At 58.7% G+C, this 15,074-nt stretch overlaps 2 protein-coding genes across 2 annotated transcripts in view; one reads left to right on the forward strand and one right to left on the reverse strand.

The window, feature by feature from the left end:
* Positions 1–215: 215 nt before the first annotated feature.
* VOLCADRAFT_107955 (uncharacterized protein) lies at positions 216–3,576 on the forward strand. Its single transcript, XM_002958033.1, has 6 exons — positions 216–439; positions 513–589; positions 744–891; positions 967–1,044; positions 1,477–1,570; positions 2,244–3,576. Exons 1-6 carry the CDS (start codon positions 342–344, stop codon positions 2,301–2,303), a joined length of 555 nt encoding a protein of 184 aa, XP_002958079.1. The 5' UTR covers positions 216–341; the 3' UTR covers positions 2,304–3,576.
* A 106-nt stretch (positions 3,577–3,682) lies between these two features.
* VOLCADRAFT_107956 (uncharacterized protein) overlaps positions 3,683–15,074 on the reverse strand; it is a gene marked incomplete at both ends in the record, with an annotated part of 15,947 nt that continues 4,555 nt past the window's right edge. Inside the window, 16 exons of the mRNA XM_002958063.1 lie at positions 3,683–3,768; positions 5,204–5,613; positions 6,259–6,593; positions 6,974–7,144; positions 7,539–7,774; positions 8,094–8,200; positions 8,597–8,777; positions 9,008–9,215; positions 10,115–10,217; positions 10,934–11,089; positions 11,509–11,587; positions 11,948–12,080; positions 12,355–13,188; positions 13,526–13,537; positions 13,679–14,029; positions 14,575–14,621. Coding sequence (XP_002958109.1) covers positions 3,683–3,768; positions 5,204–5,613; positions 6,259–6,593; positions 6,974–7,144; positions 7,539–7,774; positions 8,094–8,200; positions 8,597–8,777; positions 9,008–9,215; positions 10,115–10,217; positions 10,934–11,089; positions 11,509–11,587; positions 11,948–12,080; positions 12,355–13,188; positions 13,526–13,537; positions 13,679–14,029; positions 14,575–14,621 — 3,449 coding nt within the window. The remainder of the gene's footprint in view (positions 3,769–5,203; positions 5,614–6,258; positions 6,594–6,973; positions 7,145–7,538; positions 7,775–8,093; positions 8,201–8,596; positions 8,778–9,007; positions 9,216–10,114; positions 10,218–10,933; positions 11,090–11,508; positions 11,588–11,947; positions 12,081–12,354; positions 13,189–13,525; positions 13,538–13,678; positions 14,030–14,574; positions 14,622–15,074) is intronic.

Below are 15,074 nucleotides of genomic sequence, written 5' to 3' on the forward strand. Positions count from 1 at the left end.
GAAGCCTGGAAGGCGCCCTCCTTGCAAAACCGAAATGCAAATGCTGAAGACTAAACCGAAGGGAACCAATATGATAACATGGTGTCATGCTACATGGTATAGAATAGCAAGCAGGGGAAAACGTGCAGGACAATTGTCAACCGACAAGGCCCTTTTTTTCCGCTCTCTGCGACAGGCGAAATCCCTGGTTACTCTAGGTTTGCTTGAAATTGTGAATTCGGGAATAGAGTTGGAAATATAACAAATAGATTGTGTGCTATCCGAGCGTTCATAATCGGCTACTTTTTCTTGGGCTGGGTACATAGTTACGTGTGAACTCACTTTGGGTAACTTTTGTAAGAATGGCTACTATGGACCCCACGCTCCCAATTGTGAAGAACCTGCTGTTGTTGGACTCGGAGGGCAAGCGCATCGCCGTCAAGTATTACACACCTGAGTGGTGAGCCCGAAAGAGCCATCAGAAAATAATGATCTGGGAGGCACTGGAGAACTAATGCACGAGGGCATTGCAGGTCGACTGTGGCAAGCCAGGGAACCTTTGAGAAGGCGCTTTGGAACAAGACGAGTCGAACGAACGCACGAGCAGAGGGTGAGCTAATGTCTACCGAGCTGTGCACAGTTCAATGTGCGTTGATGAGGGAGAGGGGTTGTGCTTTGACATAATGGCATCAAGATCAAGCTGACAGGCAGTGGTAACAGCTGAGTGCTGCCGGCCGACTTCAAACTCTGTTTTCGGTGTGCAGCGGAAATTATCATGTTTGATAATGTGGTGGTCGTGTACAAGTACATCGGCGACTTGATGTTCTATGTGACGGGCAGCCAGGACGAGAACGAGCTCGTCCTATACACGGTCCTCCAAGCTTTCTACGAGTCGGTGACAATCCTCTTGAGGTGCGTTGCCTGAAGCACCAAGCCTCGCGTTGCCTTACCCAATTGCTGACAAACCCCTCGGCCCCGCCCCATCAGACAACAAGTGGAGAAGAAGACCGTCCTCGAAAACCTGGATCTAGTCCTCCTGGCAATCGATGAAATTGTTGACGGCGGGTGAGGATAACCGTGCAAACGCAAATGCTTGGGAATGGGGACGGGGACCCTTCGTGCTTGAGTTTTCTCGTACGAACGTGTCATGATCTCTTCCAGCGCAATCCGGGGAGTCACGGCGCACCTGGTTAGAGCTTTAAGAACACCTGAGGACATGAATGCGCATTGCGTAAGGAATGCTGACCTTATGAAATGACGACTCACCGTACAAGGTAATGTCGCCGCGCACTGGCGACCTGTTGTGCGCGCGGGATCACATCAGCGAGACGGACGGAATAACCATGTGTGTGTCTGTGTGTGTGAGTGTGTGTCTGTGTGTGTGTGAGAGAGAGAGTGAGAGAGAGAGAGGCGCGTGTACTGAAGACTCGTGGCATGGGCTCTCTTCACACCTGACCCACTTCGCCCACAACCTAACATCCACGCCGATACATACAGTATCATTCTGGAGACGGAGCCAGCGGTCATTGCCTCGCGGGTAACGATGCGGGGAGCGGACGGAGAGCAGGCTGCGATGCCGATCACGGAGCAGGTGGGGCTAGGGCCCTGGCCAGGGGGGAATCTGTCGGTCTCGCCCTGGGAGGAGCGGGGTTGCGACTTTAAGCTTTGGAGGTTGCCCAAGAGCAGCTCCAGGACGTACATACATCACATACGACAATAAACCACCATAGAGCAACAGCAACATCTGCATCCTCCTTTTTATGTCCGGTTATGCGGTTATACCGTTATGTGCTGATGATATGTGTTTAGAGCTGATCTGGGTTGTCACATGTCCCACATGCTTTTAGCGGCACCCGGGCCTATTCGTATTGGGGGCGAGCGGGAGAAGACGCACATGATAACCACGACAACTGGAGTCACAAGGAAACAGACGTACAGACACACAGACTTGGTATGTAGCTAGTTAGGGCATGACATGCGCTGCCGCAACTGCAAAACTGGACCGGGCTCAAGGGGCGCGCTCTTCTCAGGGATTCACGCTGCGTTTTTGGGCGGCGTTTCGCCGGTGATGGTCCGATGGAAATCACCGATCGGGCCATTAGTTTAACATGGTTTTTGAAGGTAAACATGTGTGCCGCCCCACATGGATTGTAGAACTCGTCCAAGCTTTCTAGCGGGTTGAGTTTCCTGCATTACTTCAATGTGCTAACACTCAGGGAAATCTCTCTCTCGTACCCCTATATCCCCTATATGGCGTTGTGTAGACGTTCTCCAAGGCGCTGGCCTCCGCAAAGGAGCACTTGGCGCGTTCGCTTCTCAAATAAGGAGAGGGGGACCCCACCGGGAACGGCCCGCGCTGCACCATGGAAATCCACGTGGATTACGGGATTTTCAATATCAGCCGCGGCACACAGTCCCGCGTTGTGCGGCGCGGGCAGGTGCGTCTGCTCGGGACACGGCTTTCAGCTTGGGAGCATTGCTTGCGTTTGGGCGCAGCGCGCAGCAGCACAGTTTTGCACGGGCGGGGCATGCCGTGGGGCATGTTCCGGACATCCTAGAGGCGATAGCTGCGCATGGGACTATGGACATATTTGGTTTGGGCACGCAGGTATCCGCTTGCGGCTTGAACTCGTTTAGTGAGCAGTGGACGGAGGTGGAGCTGGGGTGGAGAGCTTCAAATAATTTGGGGGATCTGCATGGTCTTGGACAACAACAGGGTTTTAGGGGAGGGCCAACCGGGAGAGGGGGGACGAAGGCCCCACCCTCGTACTCGCCCCGCGGATGTGTGGGCGAGTACTCGAGGCTCGTGCGTGCGGAGCTCTGCGGCAAAAGTTCTCTCATGTTTAAGCACCTCCTTTATTGACTTGCGAGGTACGTGTACAAGGGTGTGTGAGCAGGAGGCGCCGTGCTCTGAGGAGCACACCCGTGACGACGAAAAGACGGAAACTGGGTGGGGATCTTGCTTGCTTTAGCGCTCGATTGGGCTTCATGGAGAAGACTTTGGGGCGAAGATGCCCGGCTGGTCTGTTCTGGGGTAACCTAGCAGCATGCTGTCCAGTACGCTATGGGACTTTTGGTCGGGTTTCGGGTGCGGAATATCAGGGTTTAAGGGTAAAGGACACACGCTCGACAAAAGGTATGGGAGATTATGCTTTGGCTCGACAAGAGCTATGGGGGATAATGCTTTGGCTATCTGTGACTCACTGCCGTTTGTGAAAGCTCCGGTCTAGGGTTATCGTAGGCTCGTTGGGTTGGCTACAGATGAGTGCACGAGCGATGATACGGATTCTCGAGCGAGTCAAGGCGGAAGTGGACCGACATATGGATTCCGTGTACGTACTACGTTTATGATTATGTTTAGCGCTTCGGAGCCGTTGTGGGTCGGAGCCGGCGCTCCAGCCAGCTGCCGGGCGCTGACATTGCATGAAGCATTGCTTTTTAAGGAGGTTCCAATGTTGCAATGAGACCTAATCAACAATCGCCGTCGTTCTTCCTACTGGAAAGCCAAGTATGCTATCTGGGTGAAGGTCGTGTATAGGTTCGAGGGGGCTGGTGTCCGTTGAACGGCCGCTCTCTCCACATTGTACGGATGGATGGATGGATGGCTCCCCCCGGCGCAGGCCGGCGCTACTGACGGCGCGCCTGTCCTCATTGATCACACCAAGACTGGAGCTCATCCACCGGACCGTTCACAGTCCGCGAGTCAAGCGAAACCAGTACCGCGTTCGGGGGGTCTGTGGACCGAAACGCCGTCAAACACCACATTATAATGAATTGAATCATTACTAACTGGAATACGGGGGGCAGGGAAGGGGAGACAGAGTCAGTGTGATGCTGGTGCCCCCAGGCAGTATATCAAGCTGGGCGGCGGCAGTGTTGACTCCCTAACAAACCCTCCATATGCACGTTCCTCCATACACTCCTCCCTCCTGCACCAGCAAACAATTTTACCGATGTGGCACTTGCATGACAATGCCAGGTCGGCCGTAAAATATATTGGAGGGCATGGTCGCGTATCAACCGCCAGAGAGGAACGGTGGTGACGTAACACCCACCCTAACCGCGGCTACGTCAAAGCTAAAAATGTTTTGTATCAAGTCGTTCTGTCCCCGTTCAAGCAAACACCGCGATCCTTTTTTTCGAGTGCCGGGTTGGAATCCTTTCTTTCGTTGCAACGGGTGGACGCACGCCGAAGCGCTCGGCAACCAGGCAGCGACGAGGGACGCATTCTGCGAGCGAGCTTGGGCCCGACGTCAACAACAACGCTGCCTCAAGACTCCATACCACCTCCCCCGAGGCAAAAGACATCATCTGTCTTGAAAGAATCTCTTCTCCTAGTAAATGCCGCCCGTCAGCTAAATGAATGAGGACACACAAACTCTGAAGGGGTGTCAGTGTACGAAAGTGGGACGACAAAAAGTCAACCAGGACATAGCAACCCATGCACCTGCGTATGCCAGGAAACTATTCGTCTCACTCCCCACCTTGCGTCGCCATCCCAAGGATTGTGGGTTCTACCAGGCCTCTCGCACCTTCCATGGACGATGAGCCACCAGCCGGGAGGGGGGTAAGATGGAGTTGTTTGTGTACGAACCATCCAAGGCGCCCTCCCATCCGAGCACCCCAGTCACCGGGCGGTACGTGGGGTCCCAATGCCCCAGCCAGGGTCCCCACACCACCCCCTCTCCAACAAGCCCCAGGATGTCCCTCTCCTCTCATACACGATACTTTTTTTATCGCGACTTTGGCTCGCCACCCTCCAGCGAGATAATCACCTTGTAATCACAGTCGTACGTGTACATACGTGTACATACGTGTACATACACAACACACAGAGGTACACCCTTCATCTTCACGCTGACAATAACTCCTCCCCCCCCTCCTACTCCTACTCCTACTACTACTCCCCCTCACCCCCTGCCTCATCCTCACACAACCCCCTCAACGTTCCCCACTCCCCCACTCAGACACTCCTCCATTTCTACACTTGATGTTCCCCCTCAGCCGCGTCGGAGGTCTCGCCCTCCCCTCTCCCACTTCCCCACATCCCCCCAATGCCATTATCCGCCTACTTCAGGGAAAAACCCTAAGCCGCCAACCCCCCACCCACTGCCCTTAAACCTCAGGCAGGCAGCCCACCCCCTCAATCCCCCCAACCGCCAACGGTGGCCGTTACCCGCACTCACACCAACGACCATCCTAGTTCCCTAACTCCCACCCCCACCAGCTGCACCTCCCCCTGCCCCCTCCGCTACCCCAACCGCCAATGATCCCGCATACACGGGCCGCAGCGGAGGGTGGTGGAACTTGCACGCCGGTCCAAACCTGCACTCATTGTTCTTCAAGTAAAAGGTACAGATCTGCTCCTCGGGCCGCAGGGGCAGCCCCAACGCCGTCAGTCGCACCGCATACAGCTCCGGGTGATCGAAAACACACGACTCCCCGAACTTGCAGTGCCCCGTTTTGACGTAGAAGTCGCACAGCTGCTTTCCAGGACGGCGAGGAAACTCCCGAACCATGACCGCGCCGTCGTCGCCGGAGGGCTCGTAGCCCACAAGTACCAGCGGGGGTGGCGGTTGGGGAGGAGGAGGGGGAAATGCAGGAAGCTGCGGGTCGCCACTGCCGCTGCTGCTGCTGCCGTTGTTAGCAGTGTTGTTGGTGGTGGCGGTGGCGTTGGTGGCGGCAAAGGGAGTCCCGTCCCCCCCGTGTGGGCCGGTAGTGGGTGGAGATGGTGGGGATGAGGAGCTGGAGCTGCCGTCGATATCGCTGCTGGGGGTTGGCACCTGTATGTGCGTGTGCGTGTGTGCGTATGTGTGTGCGTGTGTGTGTATTTCGGGTGTGGGGGAATGGGGGGAGCAATGGGGGGGGACCAATGGTGTTTGGGTGGGCAGCAGCCGGAGTGAACAACAGAGGGGGGGCCATACACGTCGTAAAACACATACATACATACATACATACATACATACATACATACATACATACATACATACATACATACATACATACATACATACATACATACATACATACATACATACATACATACATACATACATACATACATACATACATACATACATACATACATACATATATACATATATATACATATATATACATACATATCCCGTGCCGGACAGTGCCATGCTGCGGCCGTTGTCCCGCTGCCAGTCCCGCGGGGTGGTGGGGTCCCTACAGCCCTAGCAAGATGGGTATGACGTGCGTATGTGTTCCGGAGCTGAGCTGAGTAAAATGAGAGCCAAAGTGCGGTCGCCTAACCGGCCCCCCGCGGGGCCCGGTGGCCCTGAGCAGCTGCCCGAACCTACCGGGACAGCAGCTGATGAGGACACGGAGGAGGAGGAGGTCGCCGCCACCGCCGTCGGGGGAGGTGCGACCGGGATCTTCGCCTCCTCACCGCCTCCGGTACCGGTTGCTGTTGCGGTAGCAGTTATCACAATGGTCGCAGCACCAACCACCGCCTGCGCCGCCTGTGGCTCCGAAACCAGGCCCTGTGTTGATGCCCCTCCGGCCGGTGACTGCTGCTGCTGCTGCTGCTGCGGCTGTTGTTGTGTTTTCGTGGGCTTCATGCGGTTGCCGTACATTGCCATGAAGGTCTGCGAGATGAGGTGTGACGCGCAACGAAGGGGTTCACGACGGGCAAAAAAACACAGCGCGAAGCAATTTCACTCCATGGACCCCGTCCCCGCACCCCCATTACAAGCCCCTCAAAACACACCTCCCGCATATCGACCACCCCCCCGTCTATTTCCTCGAAAACTCCCTGCAGCGCCCTGCCCCACCTCTTCCCCTCAACCCCTCACACAGCACACACTTCTTTCCTCCCCCCCACCCCGACATATATACGCACACACACACACGCCCCCAAACCCTAGGTCTTGAAGAGCTCTTAAGGTTGGACACGGGCCCTCCCCTCCCTGGGGCCCCCGCCCGCCCCCTTTCCCTCTCGCTCTCCGCTCATCGCACACACTCTCACCCGCACGAAGGGCTCCGCCCCCTCCCCTCCGCCCCCGTCCCCCCAGTACTGCTGCAGGGTGGGTTCGTTGGCCAGGTGCCGTACGGCGAACACGTACACGGCCAGCAGCAGGTGCGGGAAGCGGCCGCAGAAGAAGCGCAGGAAGCCACCCGGCAGCGGCCCCAGCATGGACTATAAATGGGGAACGGGGGGGGCCGCACGGAGAGCAGATGTGTGTATTGGTTGGTGTGCGGGTAGGCAAGTGAGGAGGGGGGTTGAGGGGGAGTGTGTGTGCACAGGACGGGAAGAAGGGCATTAACGTGGCCATATGCCTTCCTGTACGGCGCTCCTTTAAGACCCCTCGACACAACACCCCTGGAAACCTCCCCCCACCGTCCCAACCCTAACTTCCCCTTAACTTCCAACTGCCCCACAACAACCACCTCCCGCCTCTCCGTAAAAGCCCCAACTCCCCTCCCCTCACACACATACACACATACACTTTCCCCCGCAGACACACATACACATACACATACACATACACATACACATACACATACACATACACATACACACACACACACACCTGCAACGCGGGCGGCATTTCCCGGAAGTGGTTTCTCTTGTTCCGTACCACCCGCAAGAGGTCCCTCAGCGAGGTGAAGTCGTACCGCCGGTACCGGCCCAGATTGCCCACCAGCTCCGGAGGCAGGGAGGCGCCCCAGTTGGGCAGGCAGGAGGCGGCCAGAGCGGCCGTCAGCGCGGCCGTCAAACCCGGGGTGTTGGAGGAGGGGGGGGAGGAGGAGGAGGAGGCGAAGATACCTGCAGGTGGAGGGGTGGTGGTGGTGGTGGTGGTGGTGGTGGTGGTGGAATGCGGCCTCAGTAGAAGCTGGTGGGGGGGAAGGGGGGGAAGGTACATAGCCCTCAGCCCCCTCCACACGCCCATACACCCGCAGCCTCCCGTGGGTGTGGCTGCCCCTCATGGCTTTACCTCCACACACATACACACATACACACATACACACATACACACATACACACATGCATTGATGCATAGATCCATACATGCATAGATCCATACATGCATACATGCATATATACATACATGCATACATACATACACACACCACCGCCGCCTCACCCGCTCCCTCCAGTGCCTCCATCCCCGGGCCCGCCAATGCCACTGCCGCGTACGACTCCATGGCGGCTAGCAGGCTGGTGTCGGGCTCCCGGTCCTCGTTCTCAACCCTGTAGGTGGGGGGTTAGGGCGGGGGTTAGGCCGGGGTTGAGGGGAGAACGGACATGCGGAGGAGGGAAAGGACGCAAACGCCGTTGCGACCCGGGTTGATGCCGCCGCTAACCCCCGCCCCGCCAGGGATTACCAAAGCTGCTACTGATGGTTGCGGTGGTTGCGGTGGTTGAATGCAAAGGAAACGACCAACGGATTTGGTTCCGTACTGTGCAGGCGTATCGCCGCCAGTTATCATCAGTACAAAGCTGAAGCCACAGGATCTACAGTGGCCACACCAACCCACATAACACCCATCTTCCCCCCCCCTTCCCCCTCGCTCCCCCCCCCCTCGCCCTCCTACTCGCCTGTCGCTGATGTCCACTAGGAACCCCAGCCGCCGGTCGTCACCCCACCACAGCGGGTGGCCCAGCACCGCCCCCACTGCCGGGCGGCTGGCGGGCTCACGGGCGAGGCAGGAGCTCACCAGGTTGAAGGCCTCGGGCCCCGCCGTACACAGGGGCCCCAACACGGGGTCGGCGCGGAGGATGCGGGCGTCTCGCTCGTAGTGGTTGTCCCCGAAGGGGTGGCGGCCGCCTTTGGGGGGGAGAAGGGGTGTTGCGTGTGTGTGTGTGTGTGTGTGTTGGGGGGGAGAGGGACGGGAGAAAGAGGAGGGAATCATGTGCATGAGTCAAAGAAACAGCTACGATACATGCGCACGTGCAGATCAGTAAATCCAAAACACATACAGACACACAAACACACACAAACACACAAACACATATGATATATACACCCACACGGACGCCCTCCGTCGTCTGCCGTACCCGTCATGCAATAGTAGAGGATGCACCCCAGCGAGAACACGTCCATGGACCGGGTCTGTCGAGCCGCCCCCCCGTCCCGCGCGATGAGCTGCTCGGGAGCCTGCCACCCGCTGGAGCCCCCGGGGCCGTGGTGGCTCTCAAAACTGCTCTGCTCCGGAACCAGCTGCTTCGACAAACCCATGTCGGATAACTTCGCACGCTGGCCAGACTGGGGGATCGGAGGGGAACGTGTTGTGTATGTGCGTGTGTGTATGGGTCCAGGGAGGGGGGGTGTAGGAGAGGGGAGAATCACGCTTTCAGATGTCAGGGCTCTACCGTTCATCATGATCGCTCTCATCATGATAATCGCATGTCGGTGGCAATGTGGGGTTTCGGTGTACGTGCACGTGCGGGCTGCCGCCCCACTCTCCCCCCCCACTCCCCCCCGCACTCTCCCCCGCACTTTCCCCAGCTCCTAAGGTCATGGAAAATTGTACCCTATGTAAAGTATGCATCAAAGGGCGGGCGGGCGGGAGTGTGTGCCATTCCGCAACACAGCAAGGAAGGGAGCCAGGTCATGCATATTGCTGAAGGGTGCAAAGTGGAGTGGACTCAGGAGTGGACTCGTGGTGTCGTGGGGGGCAAAAGCTTGAGAAAAGCTCGACTGCTGCAACCACCCGTGTTGTGCCACACCGCACAATTTACATCCTAAGCACGCAAGTGTTCACCAGAAGCACGTCTCCGAATGACATCGCATAATATTTTATATAATTGCTCCTGTTGAAAACTGCAAAAAATTTCAATCAGCGATTATGAAGCTATGTGGTACTGAGGAATTTGGGGCAAATGATAGGTAAGTGTAATAAAGAGCGGCAGCAAAGACCGCGAGCGGGGAAGGGTGTGTGAGTGTGTGCGTGTGTGTGTATGAGACAGGGTTACGGATTAGCGGCGGGACAGGAAGAGGGAGCGGGCGGAGTTTCCGGAATCCCCGCATAACCCCCAACTACGGATCTTCTTGTCTGTGGCCGGCCCTCCCCCCAAAACGCCCCCTTCTTATCCCCCCCGTCTCCCTCCCCCTCTCTTTTCCCCCCCCTCTCCCCCCCCCCACACACACCACCCGACACCCACCTCAGTGAGCAGCACGTTATGTGGTTTGAGGTCTCTGTGTACGATGCCCCGTTCATGGAGGGCTGCCAAACCCCGACACACGTCGAGAAGCGTGGAGAGGCACCTGGGGGTGTTGGCGGGGGGGGGAAAGACGGGTTGTTGGTGTTGTTGGTGTTGTTGGTGGTATTCCCCTGAAAGCCACACGGTGCATTGGGGGGTTTACGGCAGTTAGGGGACATCTCTGTGCGTGTGTATGTGAGCCGGCAGGGGAAGCAAGGACAGACAGACAGACAGACAGACAGAGCAGACAGACAGACAGGAGGGAGAAATTGGGCCGACGCTTCCCCCACAACCCCACCTACCAGTGGTACCGGTCGACATACATGCACCATGCGAAATGCGTGTTTGACTGCCGTACAGGCACTTCCATACCTCGCTGTAGGCTGTTTCGTATCGGGATCCACGAACTGGTTTCGCCCCGCGGGGGTGTCCAAAAAGTCGCTCAGCGTGGACCTGGCGAATACATACATACATACATACATACATACATACATACATACATACATACATACATACATACATACATACATACATACATACATACATACATACATACATACATACATACATACATACATACATACGTACATACATACATACATACGTACACACAACATGAAGTGTCTATGACGCGGCCATGGCATGGGCTGTGTTCCGGCTGCAGCCGGGCCCCCCGCTTTCGCGGCCCACAGTGTAATCTAAGTCATACATACATACATAATACATACATAATACATACATAATACATACATGTACGTACATACATACGTACGTACGTACCTGCATTTCTCCAGCGCCAGGTAGACAAACTCCCGGTCCTCCTCCAGCGCGAAGCACCTCACCACGTTGGGGTGCTCGTCACTCAAGATGAGCACCTCGATCTCCTTGCGAGCCAACTCAGTGAACTGGCGGAGGAGCCGCTTCACTGCGACAGGCCTGGACACGTGTGTATGTATGTATGTGTGCACGTGTGCATGTTTGTGTGGGGGGGGGGAGGGTGCGTGTGCGGGGGAGGGGGAGGGGGAAAGACGAACCACGAACGAGTAAAGCTGCTGCCAGGGGCGGGAGGGGGGGATGAATATGGAGGAAACCATGATTGGGTCAGGCGGGCTGATATAACGGCACAAGAGGTGAGGGGAAGGGAATTCGCATGTGACGTGGCGGTAGTGGTGGCGGCAGTGGCGGCGGTAGCGGTGGCGACGGCATGATGTGGTTGGAGTGGTGGATGCCGGCAATTTAGTCGTCAAATCCATCACCCATCCACCACCCACATACACATCTTTCCCTCCCCATTTGCCGTCCCACACACCCCGGGAAGTACGGCACCGCTCCGCCCCCAACGTCGCCATCCGTACCTGCCATCCAGTACACCCTCGTACACGACCGTACCGGCGCTGCCGTACCCCAGGATGCCGGGTCCCACCACAAGTCGACCTGCGGCAGGAGCAGTTATTTATTTACCAACGGCGCGCGGGGGAAGGGAGAGGCGAACCGAGGAAGAGTTCACCGCGGGGTGCGGGGTGGGGGGTGATCTGGTGAGCTCCAGCAGGCAGCGGGCGCCCGGTCCGGGTTCACTGCTCCGAAACCATACCCAGGTACCTCCTGGTGCTGCTGCCTCACCTCACCTCACACGCCAACGCACATCCAAGTCACGGGCCTTCAGCACTACTTGCATTACACCTCACTTGGCATCGTCATTTACCCTTCTTCCCCATCTTCCTCCCGATAACAAACCCCCTTCCCCCTCCCTCCTCCCCCCTCCCTCCCCCCTCTCCCCCTCACATACACACCTACCAATGGCCAGCGATCCGTCCCCCCTCAGCCGCACCCGGGGCTCCGCGCTAGGCAGGTGGGGGGCGGCGACCGCACCGGGGGGACCCCGGGGGGACGGGGAGAAGGTGGGGCGAGCTGACGGGGAGGGGGGTCCCTGCGGGGGAGCGGTCGGCAGGGGGAGCCCCGGAGTACCGTGCGCGGCAGCCCGGTGTCGCACACATGAGGAGGGGGGGAGAGGGACAGAAGCAGAGCAAGAGGAGGAAACGTTGGGTCATGCGTGGTGAATGTGTGTATGGACATGTGACTGCAGTACGCATCACACGCAGCGACGTGCACGCCCCTGTCAGTGTACGGCAGCGCATCATCCCGTACGTCCCGTACCCATCTGTGTGCGCCGTACGTGCCTTATTAGCCATGTCGTATTTTACCTCTGTGCCCGACGGCAGCTGTTGGTTCTCAGGAATGCTGGATAGATGTGTGTCAGAGGAACGGAAAGAGGAGCCGTCGCCGCCGCCGCCGCCGCCGCTGCTGCTACTGCCGCCCTCGCCGCCACGGCCCTTCCGCCGTCCTCGGCCCGACCCCGCCCCACGGCTTCCACCCGGACCGCCGCCGCCACCGCTCTTCATAGCAGCAGCAGCAGCAGCGGGGATGTTTGCTTCCCCGGCGGCGGCGCCCCCAGCTACTGCCGCTGCAGCAGCGGCGGCGGCAACGTCAATGGCGGCTGACGCCGCGGAGCCCTTGCCGTTCAGACCGGCGGCCGCGGTCTTGCCGCCGCGAAACTGCAGTACAACAAGTACAGCAGCGGCGCCTACACCTGCCGTTGCCAGGAGCACCACTGTAAGCATGCCGCTGCCCGCCTCGACGCCCAACACAAAGGCCCCCGTCGCGGCGGCCGCACCAGCGCCGCTGCCGCCACTGGAATTGCCAGCGGCGGGCAAGCGCAGCCCACCCCCCGGTTTCGGCGCATCGGGCAGCCAGGGCTGCCGTACCCCCGTGGGCTCTCCCACCGTGGCCAAGATCTGCAATCCCGGCGGTCTGCAAGCCAGCCCCGAAACCACGCCTTCGCCCGTCTCCGCATCCCGCGCATACGCCACGAGATCCTTGCTGCTGGCGCCGCCGCTGTGTACGACAACGGCCTTTTCAGCTGCCGCTGGTACTACTGCCGGCGCGACGGCGGCGTCGGCTGTTGACGGCAGCAGCGGCAGGGGTTTGATTGAGTGGTAGTCCGACCCGGGCCCCGGCAGCGCTATGGCGTCCCAGGGCTGCGGTTGAGACTGCCGTGGGTGGGGGGGCGGGGGAAGGGGTTTGGGAGTGAAGGGAAAAGGGAGGGGAAGGGGAAGGGGATACCTTAAAGAATACGGTATAGTGAGTGGGAGAGGAGGTAAAGTGCGTCTGTATATATGTCTGTTATCGCATTACGGCAAAATAACGGAGAACGGAAGCTTTTAAAACAGGACTCTGGAACTGATTCATGAAGTGATTTATCCCAGCTTCCGGTTCCCTCTTCGCCCCGAAACCACCGTCAACCACCACACAGCCCACGCCATCTCAGGGATTGTCTTTAGCAATTGCAAGCAGGAGCGACACCTGCCTGCCTACCGCCACCACCACCTCCGTGGCGATGAGGGTGATGGTGCTGGATTTGCAGGGTTAAGCTGCATTTCCTGCCTGCCTGTAAAACCCATCTTTCCCTCCCACCCCACCCCACCTCATCCCCAACCGACAGGGCGCGCCTTGGCCAACCTGGCGTACCTCGACACGTTCGTCCAGTACGACACGTTCCGCAGGCATCGCGTACAAGCTGCCCTTCAACTCCCCAACCAACACAAGGTTACGGGCCCCATCAGCGGCGTCGCCGCCGCCGCCGGTGGAGTCCGAGCCGCCGCCGCCGCTGCCGCCGCCGCGGTGGTGGTGGTGGCGGCGCCGTCGCGCATCCGTTGGCGCTCCCGCCGCCGCCGGCGGTTCTGGATCCAGATCTAGAAGGGGATGTACGGTGGCAGGATCCAGGAAATTGGTGTCGCCATGCTCCTCTGCAAAGACGCCGACGGGGGGTGTCTTGAAACGTAGGGCCCAACGGCGGAGGCGGGAGGCCGGATCATAGGCCTGCGGGGAGGAGCACGTCACACTCGTCAGAAGGGCCCTATGGAGCAGTTCAGACGGGTCCTAGAAAACCTTCAAATGAGGGGGGTTCCGCAGCAAACCAACGTAGGGCCAACGCCGGCGGCCGGCAAAGTGGTGGGGTAAGACAAACCACTGGCGGATGAAGCAGATGTGAGCAAAGTGGTGGGGGTGGCCAGGACGACGTGTGTCCCTGTAGGAGTCAGCAGCAGCAGCAGCAGCAGCAGCAGCAGCAGAACAGCAGTAGCAGCAGATGCTGCGGCATGACCCCTAACCCGGCCCCCACTGGCCCCCTCTCCGGGGAGCTTCGGCCCCCCCCCCACAACCAACCGTCGTCCTCCTCCTCCTCCTCCTCGTTCTCCGCCGCCGCCAGGGCGAAATTTGTGAATCACCTAATCCGCCGGCTTTCGCCAACGTCACCCGTTCGTGCATCTTCGCCCGCTTAGCTGTCCCTCTCCCTACCGCTACCCAAACCCTTTCCCCCCCCCCAACCGCCCCCCTCCCCACCCCACCCCGCTCACACCACTCACCTGGAGCGTATGATCCGCCCCCACTGTGAAGAGCGGCAGCACCCCGCCTGGCCGGGGGTTAGGTGAGGAGGGGGGGGAGGAGGAGGGGAACGTACGGATTGCGGTTAGGAAAGCGGGTGGGGTTGTTGGGAGTTTGGAGGTTGGGTTACGGAAGAAACATGATGATAGCGATGTTAGTGGTGGTGATGGTGGTGATGCTTATGTTGTTTATGATGGTGGTGATCTCGACCGTCAAAGCAGCAAAAGTGGGCCACGGGGTGAAGGGCGGGGCGGGAAAGGCCCCCCTAACAGCTCAACATCCCCACATTCCTTCCCTCCCTCCCCCCCCAATCCCTTCCACCCATTTCCCCCTCCCCCCCATTCACTCACCAGCGGCACGTGTTCCCCGCCCGCAAGCCGGCCCCCCTCCTCCTCCCCCTCCAGGTATGCCAGAGGCCCCTCCCGAGGCCCCCGGACGCAAGTTGATGATGCGGCTGTAGGTGGCGTTCCAGGCCTCCATG

Source organism: Volvox carteri (genome assembly GCF_000143455.1).
Source record: "Volvox carteri f. nagariensis unplaced genomic scaffold VOLCAscaffold_85, whole genome shotgun sequence".
NCBI lineage: Eukaryota > Viridiplantae > Chlorophyta > Chlorophyceae > Chlamydomonadales > Volvocaceae > Volvox > Volvox carteri.